A 19,044-nucleotide genomic window follows, 5' to 3' on the forward strand; every position below is an offset into this window, starting at 1 on the left:
TTCTGATACTCTTTCATGTTATAAAATATGAAAATCCCTCCACGTTCCACTTGTCTTCCTAAGAATGAGCCCTTACTTTATTGCCTGAGAATATTTTCCGTGATACAGTCCACATCATTTAGATCCTTGGAACACAAGGTTCTGTCATCTTATTCCTTCTTTCCCTCCTCCGCCTTCACTCACCCTTTTCAGTCCTTTTATTTTCCTCCTAACATGAAAAACTTCAAAAAGTAATCAAGGCATGACTAAACTTTTGGGTTTAATGGGTTTTTAAATGAGTATTGCTAATGTCATGGTATGTTCTTTGCTTTTCATCCTGACCTTCAACAAATTTTCTGATGTTCTGAGCAAGATTCCGGACACTGCTGGGAAGATTCCAAGGATCTTGCTTGATGTGAAGCCTTAACCTTTTTGGACAACTCAGCTTTGGTTCCATTTCCTGCTGAAACTCTAAATAAACACAGAAAAGCTCTCTTAAGTCTCAACCATTTACCAGTTCACAAGCCCATAAACTGCAGAATCCTCTTTCTTTCATTCCTGTGGTCCTAGGCTATTATCATGGTAGCAATTTCTTTAGCTCTATCACAGGAGAAAATTTGTTAAATCTAAAACAAAGTCAAATCTTATTATTCTCTTTTTACAAATGTTTAAACAAAGGAGCAAATTTAGATAAAAACTCTATTTCAACATCCTAAACTGGATGTCAGAAAGTGGAAGCTCTAGATCTTGTTCTGTTTGCCAACCACCATTCCCAAAGCCCCTCCCCCCATCACTGGGCTACCTACCACCAAGTAGGCATTAAGTCTGGTTTCAGCAAAAGCAACTCAACACTTATATTTCTTCAATTAACTCATTCGGTTTGGCCCCTACAGGCACTAAACGTTTTAAACTTTCAAAGAACTCTAAAAGGTCTTGATTTATATATATATATATATATATATATATATATATATATTCAACAGTTATCCAAATAGAAGTAGTATTAAGTGAATTTTGAAATGATCACCCAGAACTTTTTTTCTCATGCTATGCTTTTGCTTCATGACTATACTGTCTCCCACTTTTGTTTCCCAATTGCCTCCAACAATTACTTTGTAAACCTTACCTTGTAACCCTCGACCTGGTGTCAGGTACTTGGTTTGCTCAAAGGCCCTCACAACAGCTTGGCCTTTCAGGAGATTGGTAATGGAATCCACCTATCATAACAGCAGAGATTTCTGGGAGTTACATAACTTCTCGGTATTTCCAAAAGTCAATCTTGTAAAATACTTTTTTCCTCAAAGCAACAATTATTTTTGAAATCCCATGCTGCTTGCAAAATCTATCTTTAAATAAAATATTAGGATTAAACTCACCTGATAACATTTACAATATCTCTTACTATCCTACCATATATTCATACAAAATATAAATTTTCTTTGTAAAAGAAGTAAGAGTCCTAGAATTATTTTTAAAAAACACCTAAAAGTTATCATAATCCTTTTCGAAGTGGTAAAAGCTTCTACACTATGAATTTTGGTTGTGGATATAAATTTTTTTAAAAATGCAAAATACCAACATGAGCACAAGACAACCCTGTGCTTCTTGAGATTAGGAATGAAGTTGAACAAGAAATGTCATGGAGGAATCTGAAAACCCACAAAGAAACAAATAATGAACAGAATAACTCCCGTTTGTAGAACACTTTATAATTTTCTAAGGACTGTGAAATACTTGACATTCTTAACAGTCCTTTGGGCTAGCTGGCTGAAGGAATCTCTTTTCCATTTTAAGCTATAGAAATTAAGGTACAGGGGATGGAGGAACAAATTCCATTCTAACTGCAAACTCCTTTCACTATGTCTGAAAAACGGATTTCTGACAGTTTAGTCTGTGGAAAAAATACCCACAACTGTCCCAATTGTACCTGGCTGAAAAGATGCTCAAGGCAACTGTGTATCTTGTCCTGTTTATCACGAGAAATGCGAACATTTAGGGGAAGCTCATCACCTAGATATTAAAAATAAATCATTCATCTTATGTTTAACATTCCAAAGCATTTTAATGTCAATAAAGTAAAAAATAATTAAACACTAGCTCTTATTCCATACATTAGTTCTCATGTTCAGAAAAAGAATTCCAAAAGCTTTAATAACTATTAGGATATCAGATTATTGCTCCTTCAAAACTGAGATGAAAGCAGAGGGTCTCACAGAAACAATCCTGTGGTACCCACATTAATGATTCTTTCACATGGTGAATTTTTCTAATGGTCAAATAGTTGGAATAAACTGCATATCTCAAAATTAAGATTTTTCCTAACTCGATGGAAAGTCTTTTTCTTAACACACACAAAATAAAACATGTATAAGGTATTTATATCAAGCAGTGTTTTTCTCATCACCCCCTTCCCCACTGCTCATAAGGCTAGCTCAGGTGCATCTGCTGCCTTCAAATCCTACTTCAAAGCCCATCCCATCTCCTCACATGATCATCAATGCCTAATATCCTAGAAAACTTGTTTCTTGTGTACCTATCATACAGGTACCACGTAGTAACACAGAAATATCATAAAACATCATTTATTAACATAAAAATTAGTTTGTTTCTTCCATCTCTTTAAAAATTCACTGTTTATAATGGGATTGGGAAGCTGACTTTCTCAAGCATGTAAAACTGAAAGGCAATGTGTGTGGCCACCGAAAATGGCTGATGAAAGGTAAAAATGAGTATGGATCAAGCAAATTAATCCCTTAGGTTCGGCATCATCAAAGAGTCCGTCCGCGTGCCTTCACCCAACGCACCTGAGTCCATCTCATCGCTGTGAAAATATGAGCTGCACTGGCTACTGCAGATGCTGGTGAAGGAGGTGATGGAATTCCTATTGCTGTTGCAGTCGCTGCGAAGAATGAGGTACGTGTCACTTCAGCAGTGCATCTGGCAAAGTTTCCCTGCCACTTCTTACTGGATAAACTTATTACGTCACAGTTATATGTGTTAATATGCTTTACAGAAATTTATGAGAAAGATAAATTTGTTCAACTCACATTTTATCTTACTTTAAAAGAAATTATTTTCAATTCGATCATATTTCAAATTTTCTTGTCATATAATCTAATCATAATTGAATTTTAAAACGCATAGCTATTTACAGGAGTCAAACCAAACTTAAAATTCGTTACTATCCATTTGATGGTATATGCTTGTAGTTGATTTGCTAAGAGTGACAAAATCCTGTTTCAAGAGCTCTCTGCCTTTCAACCCTTTCTAGTAACTTAAAGGATAACTTATTAATGGCACTCTGAGCTCCCACCCCTCCCCCGCCCCGAGAAGATGGCACCTCGTCTCCACCCCGGAGCCCAGCACAGGACACCACACCTGCTAGCTGCTGGATAATGATGAACATCAAGGGAAAGAAAGTTAGAAATGTCTGTGTGTGAATATGGACACATGACAGATTTCAGAAGTAGTGCAGGAGACATAAATATTTTTTTCTCTCAGAATAAGTAAAAGGGACTTATTTAACTTTAAATGTACATTTAAAATTTCTATTTTACCCTAGAGAGAACCTGAGAGTAATGTTAATTATCTGATAACTAGAATTTGAGGGAAGAAAGTATTTTTAGATCTGTCATTTCCCACTGGAGAGAAACCACAGGTTCTTATTAAAGAGCATACTGGTCTCCTTAGAAGCTAAAAAGTAAGTGAAACGGTAAAAGTGGTTAATTTGTTTTATATATCATTAAATTTCTAGGAATAATTAACTCACGTATTCATTAAAATCCTTTTCACATAGAAATTGGAATAGTAGAGTGGTTAATAAACTGAGAGCCAGGCCACCCGATTTCCTAGGTAAATTATGTAACTCCTGCGGGCCTCAGCTTCCTTAGATGTAAAATGCAGTTAATATCAGAACCTGCCACAGAGGGTTGTGGGAGGAATTCCGTGAAATCATCCTGCTTCCCCCTGTGTCTGGTAAGAATATGTTTTTAATGTTAGCTATTAGTTTGTGCTAAACATCTCTGATGAAACAACTTTGATTTAACGATAATTACTAAATATCTCTTCACTGTAAAACACTGTATAATAAATAAGAGTAAGAGAGTTTTTGTCTTCAGTTAATGTAAATAAAACGGGAGGTTCTGAAGCCGCACACTCAGCATACGTGGCAGGTTGCCACAGGTCTCAATGAGGTTCCAGGTGACACAAGGATTCAAAGGAGAAAAAGCACTTTCAACTAAGGAAGTTCATTGGAAGAGCCATCATTTGAGAGTCTGGTAAGAAGAGGACTCGACAGAGTTTGGAGGGAAGGTGTTATGGGTTGAATTGTATCTCTCCCTCCCCAGCCCCTAAATTCATACGGTGAAGTCCAACACTCAGTATTCCAGACTGTGATCTCGTTTGGAGAGAGGGTCTTGACAGAGGTAATCAAGTTAAAATGAGGTCACTAGTGGGGGCCCTAATCCAGTATGACTGGTGTCCTTATAAGAAAGAGGAAACATGGACACTGAGACAGGCTTGGAAGGAAAAGGATGTGAACAGACAGAGGGAGAAGACAGCCATCTGCAACCAAGAGATTGAGCCTTCCTTCCCAGCCCTCAGAAAGAACCCAACCCTGCTGACACCTGGATTTCAGACTTCCAGCCCTAGAACTGTAGGATAATAAATAAATTTCTGTTATTCAAGCCACCTGGTTCTTGGTACTTTGTTACAGCAGTCCTATCAAAATTGTACAGAAGGCATGCAAGGGAAGAAAAAATGCACAAAGCTGGTCACAGAGGTGAGCACATGAAACTAGTTCAATTAGCTTGAATCACAGAATATAGGAAGGAGGAAAAACAAAACAAAAAGAACTCCTATTCACTACCCAATAGTCCAATAATCAGAAACAGATATTAAAAAAAAAAAAAACCTGTTAATATAGGCACAACTTGTTTATTTGCCATACGTGTTACACAGTCCATAAGAGAATAACAAATCTCCTAAATTAGGTCCGCTCGGTTGGAGAAAAAATGTTTTTTCCGAATTACTCAGATTATAAAAGGGAAGAATTTGAAAGACAGTGATGTCTCACTATGCTTTGTCTGAGGTTGGTAACAGCCAGCGGTTATTTTGTGGGACTAATAAACAAAAACAACAGTCAAAAATTTTTTCAAGACCTATGTGGAAAATACAGAATCCCATTTGACTTGGTCGATGAGATGAGTTTCAGGAATGAATGAATTACCTGTAAGAGTCTCTGTTGCTGATGGTGTCGTGACCTGAATCTTCCTGCTCATCGCCTGCCACGTTAAAACAGACACGTTTGCTGTTTCTCTCTCCCTTCTCGTTGTCACTGTCTGTTGGGACTATGGACTCTGATGTCTTACGTTCTAATTTAGGAGAATATGTTATTGAAGACAGAAGGCTGCAGTGGGATATTAAAAAAAAAAAGAATAAGTGCACATTTTCACACCGGCGGCTACAGATAACTACCTTGCTCATTTTATATGATAGGCTTACAGATATTTCTAGAGCTTCTTCTAGGTGTCACCTGAAATTAATACCCTGTTGCATAAAAAGCCTGTCATGCAAAGTTCACTCTTTCCTCTCAGAATAAGTAATGGAAACAGCACACAGTTTTGATGAGAAAGCTGTGTTCAAATCCAGGTTCTGCCATGGACCAGCTGTGCTCTCCTGGCAAAACCGGGATGGTTCTCTTTGACATCTACGAAATGTGGAGAATAAGAATAGCTACCCACAGGGCTGCTGGGAGAATGAAATGCACACAACATATTGCTGGTACCTCCCAGCCATCATCACCACCACGTGAAAATACCTGAGAAACTTTAAAGTGGATATTTATTTTAATATCCAAGTATTAAAATAAACACTAAATGGGCTTATACCTCCTCACTGGCTTACCTGCAGATGTTAAAATCCCATTACCCCCTCCGCCTGCCTTGGGTTTCCCCCAGGCTTTCTCTATTTGTCAGGGAGAATATCGTGTGGACAAACCGTCCTCACACTCATGCAAACAGGAGTCCTGCCCGTCCCGACCCTAAGACGCTAAACAGCGTCACACACAGGTGAGGACAGGAGGTAGTGGGGCCACCCCAATACCATCCACAACCCAGTCACCAGGAAGCATCGTGAATCTGCCCAAACGCAAAGCTCTCCCACTGGGCTCAAGGCTAAAGTACACTTTCAGACTCTAAATCGGCATAAAACTTGATGCAGACTCTGAGCAGCGCTGATTCCACCAGGCTAGACTTGAATGTTTGGCTGTAAATTGTTTCTTACAGAACTAACTCAAAATGACACAAAAATGGAATCAGTCTTTACTATCAAACAATGTGCTATAGAATTTGCAAAACAAATTAAACCATAACTGAACAAAGGGCCCGGGCATGGTTTCTCCAGCCCACAATCATCTTCTCCTTTATTTACCAAATACCGATGACATGCTGTTCTAGTCAACAGCACATATGCACATATCTTGACACTCATTTTTCCATAGCAATGTCATGTTTATTTTATTTCAAGACCATGAAAAGATCTTCTACCTCTTATTTATATCCCATCATGTCAAACCCAATGCTGTGCAGAGTAAATATTTGTTAAGTCATTTCACTAATGAATTAATTAAACACATTTATCGGACCATGCATTGCCCTTGGTGCTGTGTGTGCAGCAGTTTACAAAACAAACAAAAGTCCGTGCCCTCTTGGCGCTTAAATTCTACTGGGAGGAAACAAACAACGACCAGATAAGCTGTATAGTGTATCACATGGTGACAAATGGGAAGGAGAAAACTTTTTAAAAAGGGAATGAAGCCAGGGCTGCAACTTCAAATAGTGTCATCAGGTAAGGTCTCACTGTGAGATATCTGAATAATATTTTGGCAGTTTATAGTTTTTAGACACCTGGGAAAATCAGGGAGTTCTGCTAGATTGCTCAGGGCCCTGCAAAGCTATGAATTATTTTAAACACACTTTTCTATTTGGAAAGATATGTTTATGTCTCATAAGACAGACTGTGTATTTCTTCACTCCCTCCATCCAAAAGATTAAAGCATTAGATTAACTCCAATTACCCAAGCTGCACGCTGCACAGACAGATGAACTCTTGACTACCAAAGAGGAAAGAGATGCAGGAGTTCTCATTCTGCAAGGAGCCCTCTGTGCTCTATGGACCTTTTAAATTAGGAGTCATGGGGGCTCAGCATAAACATTTTTTTCAGAGCTCTACGAATTGTGTTCACATATTTGCTTTTCATTTTAAACAGCTGCAGTCATGCTTGCACTGACCCTGTGGGAACAAGTGTTAGGCTAACAAACAAATGATAGAAAAACAATGTTTCTGACACCACGTTTTTGCATAAAGTTTCTCGATTCTTAAAAGTAATAATAGAGCATAAAGCTTAATATTTGTGCTCGCAGAAATATTTTCCTTTACCTTTGCTCGTATACAGTGTTAAGCTCCCTCTGATAGTGTGTAGGTCTGTTGATTCTGAATTAACATCCTGAGCTGAGTACCATTTCCGGTCAATCTCCGCCAAATGCCCTTGATGAATAAAGATTTCTGTATATGGTAGATTGCGTCTACCTGTGTGTTTTCTATTTAACTGAGATTTAAATATCATCATCATCCTCTTCAGCACAGCTAACATTTGTTGAGCTCTTATGCCAGTCACTATGCTAAGTACCTCACAGGTATTAATTCATTCAGTCCCTCAAACCACCTTATGAAGTGGGAATCCTCGTTATTATTATCAGTATTATCATTGTTATTCTCATGTTAGAGATGGGCTGAGTGAGACACACTCATATACTGTGCAAACGAAGCAGAACACCCCTCCCTGCATATCGCTCACCCACTCTGGAGGGCGAAGGTGGTCGTGAGTGCCGCCCACCACATCCCAGTTCTCCGGGACTCATGACTGGCTGGCTCCCCTCCTCCTGGGAGGGTAGGAATGGCCACGTGCCTTGCTTTCGCCAATGCAGTGTGAGCGGAGGTGACACGGGTCCCTCCTGGGTGGACGTCTTCATGCAAGCGTGCTCTCTGCCTCATTCCCTCCCTGCTGTGACCGTCAGAGGCGTTCCAGCTGATGCGGCTTGGCCAGCCTAGACCTGAGTGAGGTCAATGTGGAGCAGAGACCCCAGGACCCAGTGGACATGGAAAGTGAGCAAGAAAGAAACTTCGCTGTCTCAAGTCTGAGAGGCTTTAGAGTTTTGGTGAACATAACAGTGAAAGGGGTAAAAACCAGTTATAGAGGAAGCAGGATGTCCAGAGCAGGAAGACACGAGTGACTGGGACTCAGGGGATGGACTGGGTCCCGGGGAAGCTGGCACCGTCTCTCCACAGACCGGCCACCAGCCTGACACCTGAGTGCCTAGAAGGCCAGCCACGCCGGCCTCAGGAGCAGGGCTGACCAGGCAGAGGTGCGTCACGTTCCGGGATCAGAAAGAGGCTAATGCAAGAGGAGCTCAGAGAAATGGGTTTGGAGAGGCGGACGGGGGCAAATCGTGTAGAAATGTGCAGGCCACGATAACGCATCTCCCATTATTCTAGTTGCACTGCAGTACCAGTAAACGGCTTTAAGCAGGGGACTAGCACCATTTACCTGTACAGATCCCTCTGGCACCTGCTGAATGTAGAATGTATTAGATGGAGAGGCACAGCTGGAAAATTCTACAGCGGGTACTAGGGAGGAGACTATGGTGACCCAGTCTCAGGTGATGGGGTGGACACATTCTGAGGTATGACCGGCAGGACTTGATAAGGTACTGGAGGTGAAGGGAAAGGAAAGAGAAGAATCACAGATGATACCTAGATTCTGGCTTCATAAACTGAAGAGATGGAGAATACTTTACTAAGAAGGGGGACAACCTTGATGGGGGAGGGGGCAAAGCAGATTTGAGTATGAGGTCAAAGTAGATGTCAATTTCAGAAACAAATTTAAGTTTGAGGCGTCTGTGAGACAGCCCAGGGTTTCATAACCCAACTCACAGATGGATTGTGAGAATGAAAGAAAGCAGTGCATGTAATCATATAACTGTGCCCGGTACATGAGCCCCTATAATACATGCTACTTTTTATGAAACTGTGCCCACTTTTTTACATTTACCAGAAAAATTCTTGGGAAAACCTCAAAGATAATTCCACCACCAGCCCTACCGTTCCTATCTGTAACCCCCAGCTCACTAACTGTCCTACAATGTGTTTTGGTTGTCACTCAATCCTGGGACATGTGGCACCCGCAAAATGAAGTCTGTTCTCAAATTTCCTGCCTTACTAGCCCCCAATACTCTTTATTCATTTCCTCTCTGTGAGAATACACAAACCCTGAATTTTAAAACCCTGTCAAAGGTTCTGGACTCTCCACGAATTATTTTTTCCCTTTACTTACATCTAACACCCGAGCGTCATTAACCAGAAAATCACCCATTAAAGGGCTAAAGTACCTAGTTTCCTGAAATGAAACAGGAATCACAAAATCTTGATGAAATTCATAACATCGCCTTACTTCCTGTTACTGCACAGCACATCTGTCTCTAGTTCTATCTTTGGATCTGAACAAGGTAGGAGGATTTAGGGGAATGCCTGTGTGTCAAAGGATGTGTTCCCAAGTGACAGGAAAACCAGACTGCACAATTAGGCTCAGCACCAGGACCTTTCACAGGAATGAATGACTCCTAGAAAGGCTAGCAGGGAGATATTGTGAGGCAATTCTCTTAAAACTCGGCACAGCGGCCGAGATCTGCTTCTCCACTCTGCAGAGGCATCTATGTTGGACCAAGAATAATTTCTACCTGGTGAGAAAACTGTGAGTAACGAGCTTTTTAAATAATTTGTCAAGCTCCACTGCACTGCAGCGCTTCCGAACGGGGCAATGGGGCATCCAGACACCTGCACAACTGCACTGTTTTAAAGTGATTACGTTACACACTGAATTATGGTGGAACATATTTAGATTTAGAATTAGATTATATGGTGCACACAGAGAAGACCAAGGAAGTTTCTCAAATCATTGGCTCATTTCATGTCACTTTCCTAATAAACAAGCACAGCTGGTAAAGACTTTTCGAATAACAGAGTGGGGAAATCACAAGTAAAAATAGGTAATCCTTTTAACTAGCTTTGGTTAATAAAAATAGCTTAACCCTCTTTCTGAAATTAGTGCTTTAAATATAAAGCATTTTAAACCAAGTAAAGGGAGTCCCTTGGCTCTAACTATTTCCTTGAAAATATATCTACATTAGCTGAACTTAAAAAAAAAAAAGTCAATAAATTAACAAAGACAGACAAACTCTGGACCATTGCCAGGAAGTGCTGGATAGTCAATGCATTAGAGAGCCAGTCTCCAAGGCGGTGTTCACTCAGGCACATCAGTAATCCTGCCATTGACAAAGGACTCATCTGAAAAGGAGGAATAATAACTCTTGGTTTAACTGGAAGCATGGGATTGGTCCAGATGCTCTCCTAGAATCCCTCTGAGATCTAGGATACATGATTCAATGCTACTATCCATTGCCTTATTAATAAACAGTCTTCCTCTTGAACCTTCTGAATACTTCAGGGGAAAAAAGAGACTGGTTTCTAAAATACAATATAACATATATGATAAAATCAATTTATTAAATAAAGCAAAATATAATGTCCTAAAATATTAACTTCTCTGTCACAAGGTCATTCTAAAACAATTCCAAATATCATGTATTTGTTTAAAAATAACCACCTGTTCTCTCAGTAACCTCAAGCTGTTTGATTGGTCTATGAATGGGGTGGTCCCAATATAATACACCAAGTGTTATAAGTAATTTTAAAAAACTAGTGTATTAGACAAAGGAAAACAGAATTTCAATTCTAAATTAACTCATAAAAATGTCAGAAAGCAGTAGCACAGTAAATAGTAACTACTTAAAGATAATCTTAGAAACATGGTGCACTAATATGGTAATTTTGATCTCTAAATTTCAAAGATGTATAAAGTAAGAGATCATGTCAATTAAAATTTCATTATTGTAATGTGTAATTACAACAAAGCCTTAGAATAAGTTCTAAATATTTTATGTGAAATCTGAATTATCCGTGGAAGTAGGGATGATGTGTGTGTGAACTAAATAATACACATTTGACAGCCATCTAAATCTGCAACTTCATAAAGGGAGTACATTAAAAAGAGGAAAATGGTCCTTATACCATTTTCAGATTTTTCCCACTATGATATATTCAACAATTTCAATCCCCTGAATGATAAGCAAGCATGTCAAGCCCTAGGCTGATTGCTTTTCGTATTAATTTTTATATTTTTCACCACAAATAGATAATTTGTTATGATTATTCACCCTCTTCTATACATGAGAAACTGAGCTACCCCAAATCCCATTCTGCCCTGACTAGATGTGAAGCATAATCACACTCTATGATGTAGCAAACCATCCTACAGAGTTCAGGCAATTCTCCAACCTTCAAATTCTTGAATAAGAATCAGAGTTGACCTCTGGAAAAATTTTATTCAACTCCTTCCTCTTCTCTGTTCTTGAAAAAAGATTCCAAATTACTGGCACAGCGATTTGGGTACTTCCTTAGTAAACCATTAATTCAATCAGAAGAGAAGAAAGGGTGTTGGTCATTGCTCCTAGGGTCACATACTTTTGCTTTTACTCATTTAACAAGTATGTTAAGGATTTGGTATGCTTTACATTTTTTCATAAACATCTGTTGAGTGCCTATCCACCAAATGCTGTGTTCTGGTCTGTAAAAGGTACACAAGGAAATCCCTATACGCAGTTCGTACCCTTTCAATCATATTGTTCAATTTAACATTTGCACACTGAAACTTAGCGTTTTCTATATGAAAGAACCTTGTTGTTCTCTTCCCTGGTATTAAATGCTTCCTTAAAATACAGATCTACAGAATTGCCATGTTTTCTCATTTTTAAGGTGTTGGCATGAAGAGGATCTATACGCTCAGCAAAAATTCCTACATTTTCAAACAGTAAAAAGAATAATGGGTATTCAGGAGTGCCATTTCCTACAGCTAATGTATTAGGTACATTTAAAATACAGTAAATAAAATGCTTACTCATCTGTTTGACAAACACACATCTCCACCTCCTTCAGTGCAGTCTGAAGTTTGCCCAGCAGTTTCTGATAGATATCTTGGGTTTCTAAGTCGTCTTCTTTCAACAAATACCGGAGACCGTGCCCATCTTGCTGCCCCAGAGACAGACCTGAAGGGGCCGCCATGGTTGTAATCGTATGTTGAATGTACACCATAGGGCTTAGTTTTCCTGAGGAGATGAAACCATTCCATAGCAACAGTTATTACCTTGAACTTACAGTAGCAATCCAGAGCCACTCATTTTAGACGTCCAAGCTTACAAAAGATAAAATGCCAATCTAATGCTGCATTTAATTCAGGAATTAAAGCTTATGGGGAGTTGTGATTAAAAACGAGGAATACAGCTCGATTCCACGTCCCACTGGGATGGCATGGGATGGTACTCTGCATCCCTTGCAGGTGCTCCTCCACTATTTTTCTCATAAAGACAAAAACAATCATTCTTCTTAGAGGAAAACTGATGAAAATGTGTAACTCCATTTTCACTCTACAAACACTTATGCATAATTATCCAAATGATTAGCGTGAGGAATCCTTTCTTTATAAAATTTCAGACTTGCTGACATGCTAATTTCAGGGATGCAGGAATAGGTATGACTGCCTAAGTTACGCGTCATAATTTGATAAAGCTGAAAAAGCTAACATACCTTGTTCCGATTTATTTTCTTTATCATGAGAATTATGCTTCCTGCTATCCAACTGAACACCAAATGCACTCCCCAGGTACGCTGATGTTTTGGGATAAGAAACTTCCATCACGTTGACATGGCAGTTGGTGGGGCAGAAATCACTGCTGTGCAGTGGGGAGATTTTAGATTTGGCCTGTTTAAAGGTGGGCCAGGCTCTATTCTTTAGTACACGAGAAAACTGTAGATGAAAGATGAAAGAAAAAGCAGTTGAATGCAGTGATAATTCAAACATTTCACTCCTGTCATCCATCGCAAAATCAAAAGAAAATTAAAACATGTCAACTGCAACGGGTGAAATAAATGACAAGCTGTTAGAAATTAAGTCATTATTTTAAAATTCACACATTCTTAGAAAAGCAAAGCAATATAGGCAGCAAATGCAAAGGATTCTTTTGAAACACTGATTGCAAGTTAAGCGCTAAAAGGGATGAATTCAAGTGATCAACACCACTTACTAGGACTCAAATCCACAGGTTCCCAGCAGCTGAGAGGCAGAGAGAGAAACTGAATCGGCGTCCTAGGACACCAAGCTAGGAGAAGGTGCAAGGTGGCAGAATAGGGTAGCTGTCAGGTCGAGGATGGAAGAAGATGGATTATTCCAAACATTGTCAGAAAGCTGACCCAGACCCGAGTCTGTGAGCAGGTTAGACAGCAAAGCTTGGTGGTGGGGACCCCGAATGGCAGGACAACAGGCAGAACAGACTTTCCTTCCCACCCGGGCCTCCTGCTAATCACCGCTGAGCTTTGGGTCAGGGGCAGCCTGAAGACTGGCGTGGACTCTGCTTCTGTGCCATCGAGAATAGTGATGCTCAAGGAAGTTACACAACTTGCCCGGACAGCCACTCCCCTACTTAAAACCTTGCCATCCAAATCCATGGTCTACACTTGCGATGGTCTATACAGCCTCCCAGAGTCCGATCCACACCCGGTTTATTTATCTCAAGCTCTCTTCCCCTTGCTCCCTGTGCGCCTCCTGGCTTTCACTCAGTTCCTCTCACATACGATCCACTCATTCGAGGTCTCTGTACAGGCTGTTCAGTGTGCCTGAAATGTTCTTCCCTCGTTTCCAAACTTACTCCTATGCATTTTCAAGTTTTATGAAATCATCAAGGGGCCTTCCTTGAGCCCTAGTCTAGGTTCAATTTTCCGTTTAGGTGCTAGGTTACAGCACCCTGTAATCCTCCTTACAATTATGAATAATTTTTTTTATTTATTTATTTTATTTTATTTATTTATTTTTGGCTGCGTTGGGTCTTTCTCTAGTTGCGACGAGCAGGGGCTACCCTTCGTTGTGGTGCGCGGGCTTCTCATTGCCAGGGCTTCTCTTGTTGCGGAGCACAGGATCTAGGCGCACAGGCTTCAGTAGTTGTGGCACACAGGCTTAGTTGCTCCGCAGCATGTGGGATCTTCCCAGACGAGGCCTTGAACCTGTGTCCCCTGCCATTGGCAGGCAGATTCTTAGCCACTGCACCACTAGGGAAGTCCCATGAATAATTTTCTTATTTCTCTCTCCCTTAGCAGATGGTAAACTCCATGAGAGTGATGCTTACATCTGTCTTGTGCATCACACACAAGCATCTCATAGAATTGAAGTGGATTGTAATTTCAAAAACAAAGGACTGAGGGGCTTCCCTGGTGGCACAGTGGTTAAGAATCTGCCTGCCAATGCAGGGGACACGGGTTCGAGCCCTGGTCTGGGAAGATCCCACATGCCGTGGAGCGACTAAGCCTGTGAGCCACAGCTACTGAGCCTGCGCGTCTGGAGCCTGTGCTCCGCAACAAGAGAGGCCGTGACGGTGAGAGGCCCGCGCACCGCGATGAAGAGCGGCCCCTGCTCGCCGCAACTGGAGAAAGCCCTCGCACAGAAACGAAGACCCAGCACAGCCAAAAATAAAATATAAATAAATAAATAAATTTATTAAAAAAAAAAAAAAACAAAGGAATGAGAGCCACCAGCTCCCTGTGTTTTAGTTATGTCATCCCCATAACTGATGTGATGCTGGGCAAGTCCCTGTCTCTTTGTCATTTCTAGTAAAATATGGAATGTGGATTAAATAATATCTATGCTCTCTTCTTCCTTGGAACTATAACCAGATCTTATCTATTTATTCCACTAGTAGAGTAGTAATCTGGACATTGAAGAGAATAAAAATTAAGACTACTACCGGTTACTGTGTAACTTTTCTAGGTTAAATTCAAGAATAAAGATGTGATATCAAAAATCACATCTTATAAGCTCACCATTAGGATATGAACTATCTTACAAGTATATTAAACTGTGTTTTCAAATCACATGTCAGAAGCTATGTATCTCAGCAAAGGGCTAGCACATAGTAGGACTCTAAATAGAATTGGACTGAAATGCAGGCATCTATTAACAAAATTACTAACACATTTGATAATGATATATAGTGAAAATAGCCTAAACACTGAGAGACAGGAAGGCATTTAGAGAATTCCTGAATTATCACTTTCTCTTTATTAATAAAGCAACCGTGACCTGGAGACTTATCTCGGAAAGACCTAGAATTTAAGGCCAGATGAAAACTTTCACTCAGAAGTTCTTTTCCACTGTAGTTGCAGGATAAAAATCTCAGAGAAGGCTCCCATGGCACAAAGACACGGAGATCGATTTTATTATGTCACAGCATCCATGGTAATAGGCAGTTACCCTTCTCTTGCTTTCTTTCATTTTAACCAATTATTCATTCATTCAAAAATATAAAAGAAGCATCTATTCTGGATCCTGTGCTATGCTGGAGACACAGCTCTTGCCCTCATAGAATTCACCATCTAGTAGGGGACACAGGTAAAAACAATATTATATCACCCTTATATATAACAATTATACGATTACAATTATATGTAACATATATGTATAAGCATATATACAACTGTATATGTGTATGTACATATGTAACAATTATATAATAAATACGATAGCCAGATAATTAGAAATTTTGGTAAGTGCTGAGAAGGAAGTGAACAGGGTGATGTAATGAAGTATCTCTAGAGTGATCAGGCAGAGGAGGGGGAAGATTCCCTTTTCAGTGGGACCAAATTCCTGCAGCTTTCTGACATCTATCTCAATACAAATGTCTTCTATGCCCTCTCCCCATGCACTCAGAATGGTGCGTAGCCACATGTCTGAATGTGCCTAGTTTCTTTCAAAGAGTAAGTGGAAACTTCTTTGATAAGAGCCTCTCTTGGAGAAGGAAGAGCCTTATGAAAGCAGTGCTGTCTTCCATCCTGGGGTATCCCTAGGAAAGGGGGAGGGGGCGAGGGGGGCCCATAATCATGGGTCCTGGGAATGTGGATATATTTTGAAGATCAAAATGTGCTGGCAGACAGCATGCCCTGCTATTTAATGGTGAGCCCTTTCTGAAACGCAGACCTAAAATGCGGAAGGCGGAGTTCTTGTACTGACCGTGGTGGGCACGTGACAATGCTCTGATCATGCCATACGGTAGTAAAGGGCCCTGGAAGTGTGGACCTGTCATCTTCTTTAGCAACATCAAATGAAACACTGAGCTCACTCATCTGCTTTGGAGAAGCTCACAAGGAAAGACAAAAGTTCTTTTCCATAAATAAAAAACTGCAGTTTTGCAATAAAGAAACGTACAGGGTATGGGATGGGGGTGGTGGGAATGAGTTGGGATGGAAGATGCTTTAGACCTATTGTGGACCAAGCTTATTACCAGCTTCATTCATTCATCCAACAATGACCTATCCAGGGCGCTCTAAACCAGGCATGGTTCTAGGCACATTGGGAAACAGTGAACGAACAAAGATTCTTGCCTCCTGGGTGGTTACATTCTAATGAGGGGAGAGGCAAACAATAAACATAGTAAGTCAAAGTGGGACTTTGCCACATGAGAGGCTGGCGAAAAAGGCGGAATCAGCATAGGAGACTACGAATGGGCCACGAAGAAAGGACAAAACCAGGATAGGTCATGTCACAGAAAACTGCTTAAGAAAGGTACAAGCTCAACTGCATCAGATGCTACTAAAACAAGGACTACAATGACCACAGTGAATAAGCTTTGGCAAAATATAGGCCACCAGTGACCTTAGAAAGGGCCAGTTCAGTTACATGCAGGGAACCAGAGCCCACCTGCAGTGTGCTGAGAACGAAAGTTGAGCGAGACAGCAGGTGTGGGCAGCGGGTATGGACAGAGGATGTGGGCAGCAGGTATGGACAGCGGGTGTAGACAGCAGGTATGGACAGCGGGTGTGGACAGCAGGTATGGACAGCAGGTGTGGACAGCAAGTATGGACAGCGGGTGTGGACAGCAGGTGTAGACAGCGGGTATGGACAGCGGGTGTGGACAGCGGGTATGGACAGCGAGTGTGGACAGCGGGTGTGGACAGCAGGTATGGACAGCGGGTGTGGACAGAGGGTATGGACAGCGAGTGTGGACAGCGGGTGTGGACAGCAGGTGTGGACAGCGGGTATGGACAGCAGGTGTGGACAGCAGGTGTGGACAGCGGGTATGGACAGCGGGTGTGGACAGTGGGTATGGACAGCGGGTGTGGACAGCGGGTATGGACAGCGGGTGTGGACAGCGGGTGTGAACAGTGGGCATGGCCAGCGGGTGTGCAGCAGGTGTGGACAGCAGGTGTAGGTAGCTCTTTTTAGGACAGAGATCAAAGATGTGGAAGAGGAGGTGGAGAGAAGTGTGGCGGGCAAGGGAAATATTTATCTTTAATATAGATATTAAGGCAAATTTGTGTATTGACAGGAAGAAGTCATTCTTGGAAAAGGAATTTCAGGTTTTTAATGCATTGGTAGTTAATTCATGAATTACTGAGCATGACAACAAGTTTAGATCCAATTACAGTCATTTGACTACAAGTCAAAAAAAAATACAAAGGTAAGCTATTATTTTGCAGACAGTCTCCCATTTCAATGAAGTGTAAAACCCCACTGGCATGGACCTATAAAAATTTTGTATCGGGGGAAGAGGACATGGGGAGAGATTTTACCCACAGTTTTCCTAATCCATACATCCATTTGGGGATTATGTGGCATTAATATCTAAAGATACTCAGAATAGTCAACGTAAAACTTAGACTCCTACAGATAGTATTTTTGCGTAAAAAGGAACTATCTCTTAAAAGCTCATTAAATATTTATAGGGAAGAAGTATCCCCAGTGCCAAAAATAAGGCCAATTATGGAACTATTTGGAAACAGGAGAATGAATCTAGAATTTTTTAAAGTTCTCAGGACAACAGAGAGTGAGTACGTTCCCCCAAACAGTGCATACTTTTATGTCTGGAACGACTGCCCACACTTCCTGCCCCATAGAGATTAAACGCCAGCTTAGGGTTCATTCAGGTCCCCAGTAAGGTCTGAACATCTGTGGCCTGTAATGCTGGCCAAAAACTTAAATGTGATTGCAGCAGCCTGGCTATGGAAACTGTAGAAATATCAACTGGTTTCTATTTTTAACATGTAAAACTTTTAGAGTCAAAATAATAAGGGAAAGCCAGCCTCTTTGAGATTTTAGTTTCTATGGATACATTTTATTTTACACAAAGAGGGCTGTTTGAAGCTTTCATCTGGGAGACAAATAGGTTGCTAATAATAGTTTAAAAGCAAATACGTGGAAATTAAAAATACATATTCACAAATGCTATAGTTTCCGTTGACATACATCTATTACATGGATGGAGCTGACCTTACCTGACAGGCTGTTACCTTAGGTATCGACATTTTATCCAAACAGAAAAGATCCTTGAAATGTTTTCTTGCTAACCTTGTTTCTCTATTTCGTGAGAAAGATAGCCAGTGATTCTAAACAGGTTTATGGTCAAGAAGGGATGATGAAAGGACTGCTTTTAAAGCACTCATGTCCTGGTTAACTACAAGTTTCTCTTTATTTCTAAATTAAAAATAAAAATAAGTGAGACAGCACTCCATAGGACTGATACCTAGTTGGCTACCTGCCAGGTATGTGACTTGAAGCAAATTCTTACTTCCTGAGAAAGAAGCAGGCTGATAAGACTATTCAGTACACATGGCTACTTGGAGGCTCAAACAGCAACAATGTGCATACGAGAGCTTTCCAAACTTCAGTGACATTCCTTTTATCATCTCAAATCACTGCCCGGTACCCTGTCCACCTCTGCTTTAAAAGCTTCCCAGGTGCCCAGTTACTCCTGAGGAAATGAAAGATGCTTCTCACTCCCCAGGATAATGTTGTTTCCCATTTGGGGAAAAACTCTGCTTATAATCCCCCAAAACATACATCTCTTTTATTTT

The 19,044-nt window shown here is 40.7% G+C and overlaps 1 protein-coding gene across 5 annotated transcripts in view; it reads right to left on the minus strand.

Annotated features, from left to right (window-relative positions):
• PREX2 (phosphatidylinositol-3,4,5-trisphosphate dependent Rac exchange factor 2) overlaps positions 1-19,044 on the minus strand; it is a 299,616-nt gene that overhangs the window by 110,222 nt on the left and 170,350 nt on the right. For 4 of the 5 annotated variants that reach the window (XM_059902418.1, XM_059902416.1, XM_059902420.1 and 1 more), the window contains exons 24-30: positions 12,736-12,955; positions 12,050-12,257; positions 5,207-5,386; positions 2,784-2,878; positions 1,907-1,989; positions 1,106-1,196; positions 322-450 (exon numbers count right to left, since the gene is read on the minus strand). In XM_059902418.1, the coding sequence (XP_059758401.1) occupies positions 322-450; positions 1,106-1,196; positions 1,907-1,989; positions 2,784-2,878; positions 5,207-5,386; positions 12,050-12,257; positions 12,736-12,955 (1,006 nt within the window). The remainder of the gene's footprint in view (positions 1-321; positions 451-1,105; positions 1,197-1,906; positions 1,990-2,783; positions 2,879-5,206; positions 5,387-12,049; positions 12,258-12,735; positions 12,956-19,044) is intronic. The other variant, XM_059902419.1, reaches the window with a different exon arrangement.

The sequence above is a fragment of the Balaenoptera ricei genome, chromosome 17 (assembly GCF_028023285.1).
Source record: "Balaenoptera ricei isolate mBalRic1 chromosome 17, mBalRic1.hap2, whole genome shotgun sequence".
NCBI classification, from domain to species: Eukaryota; Metazoa; Chordata; class Mammalia; order Artiodactyla; family Balaenopteridae; genus Balaenoptera; species Balaenoptera ricei.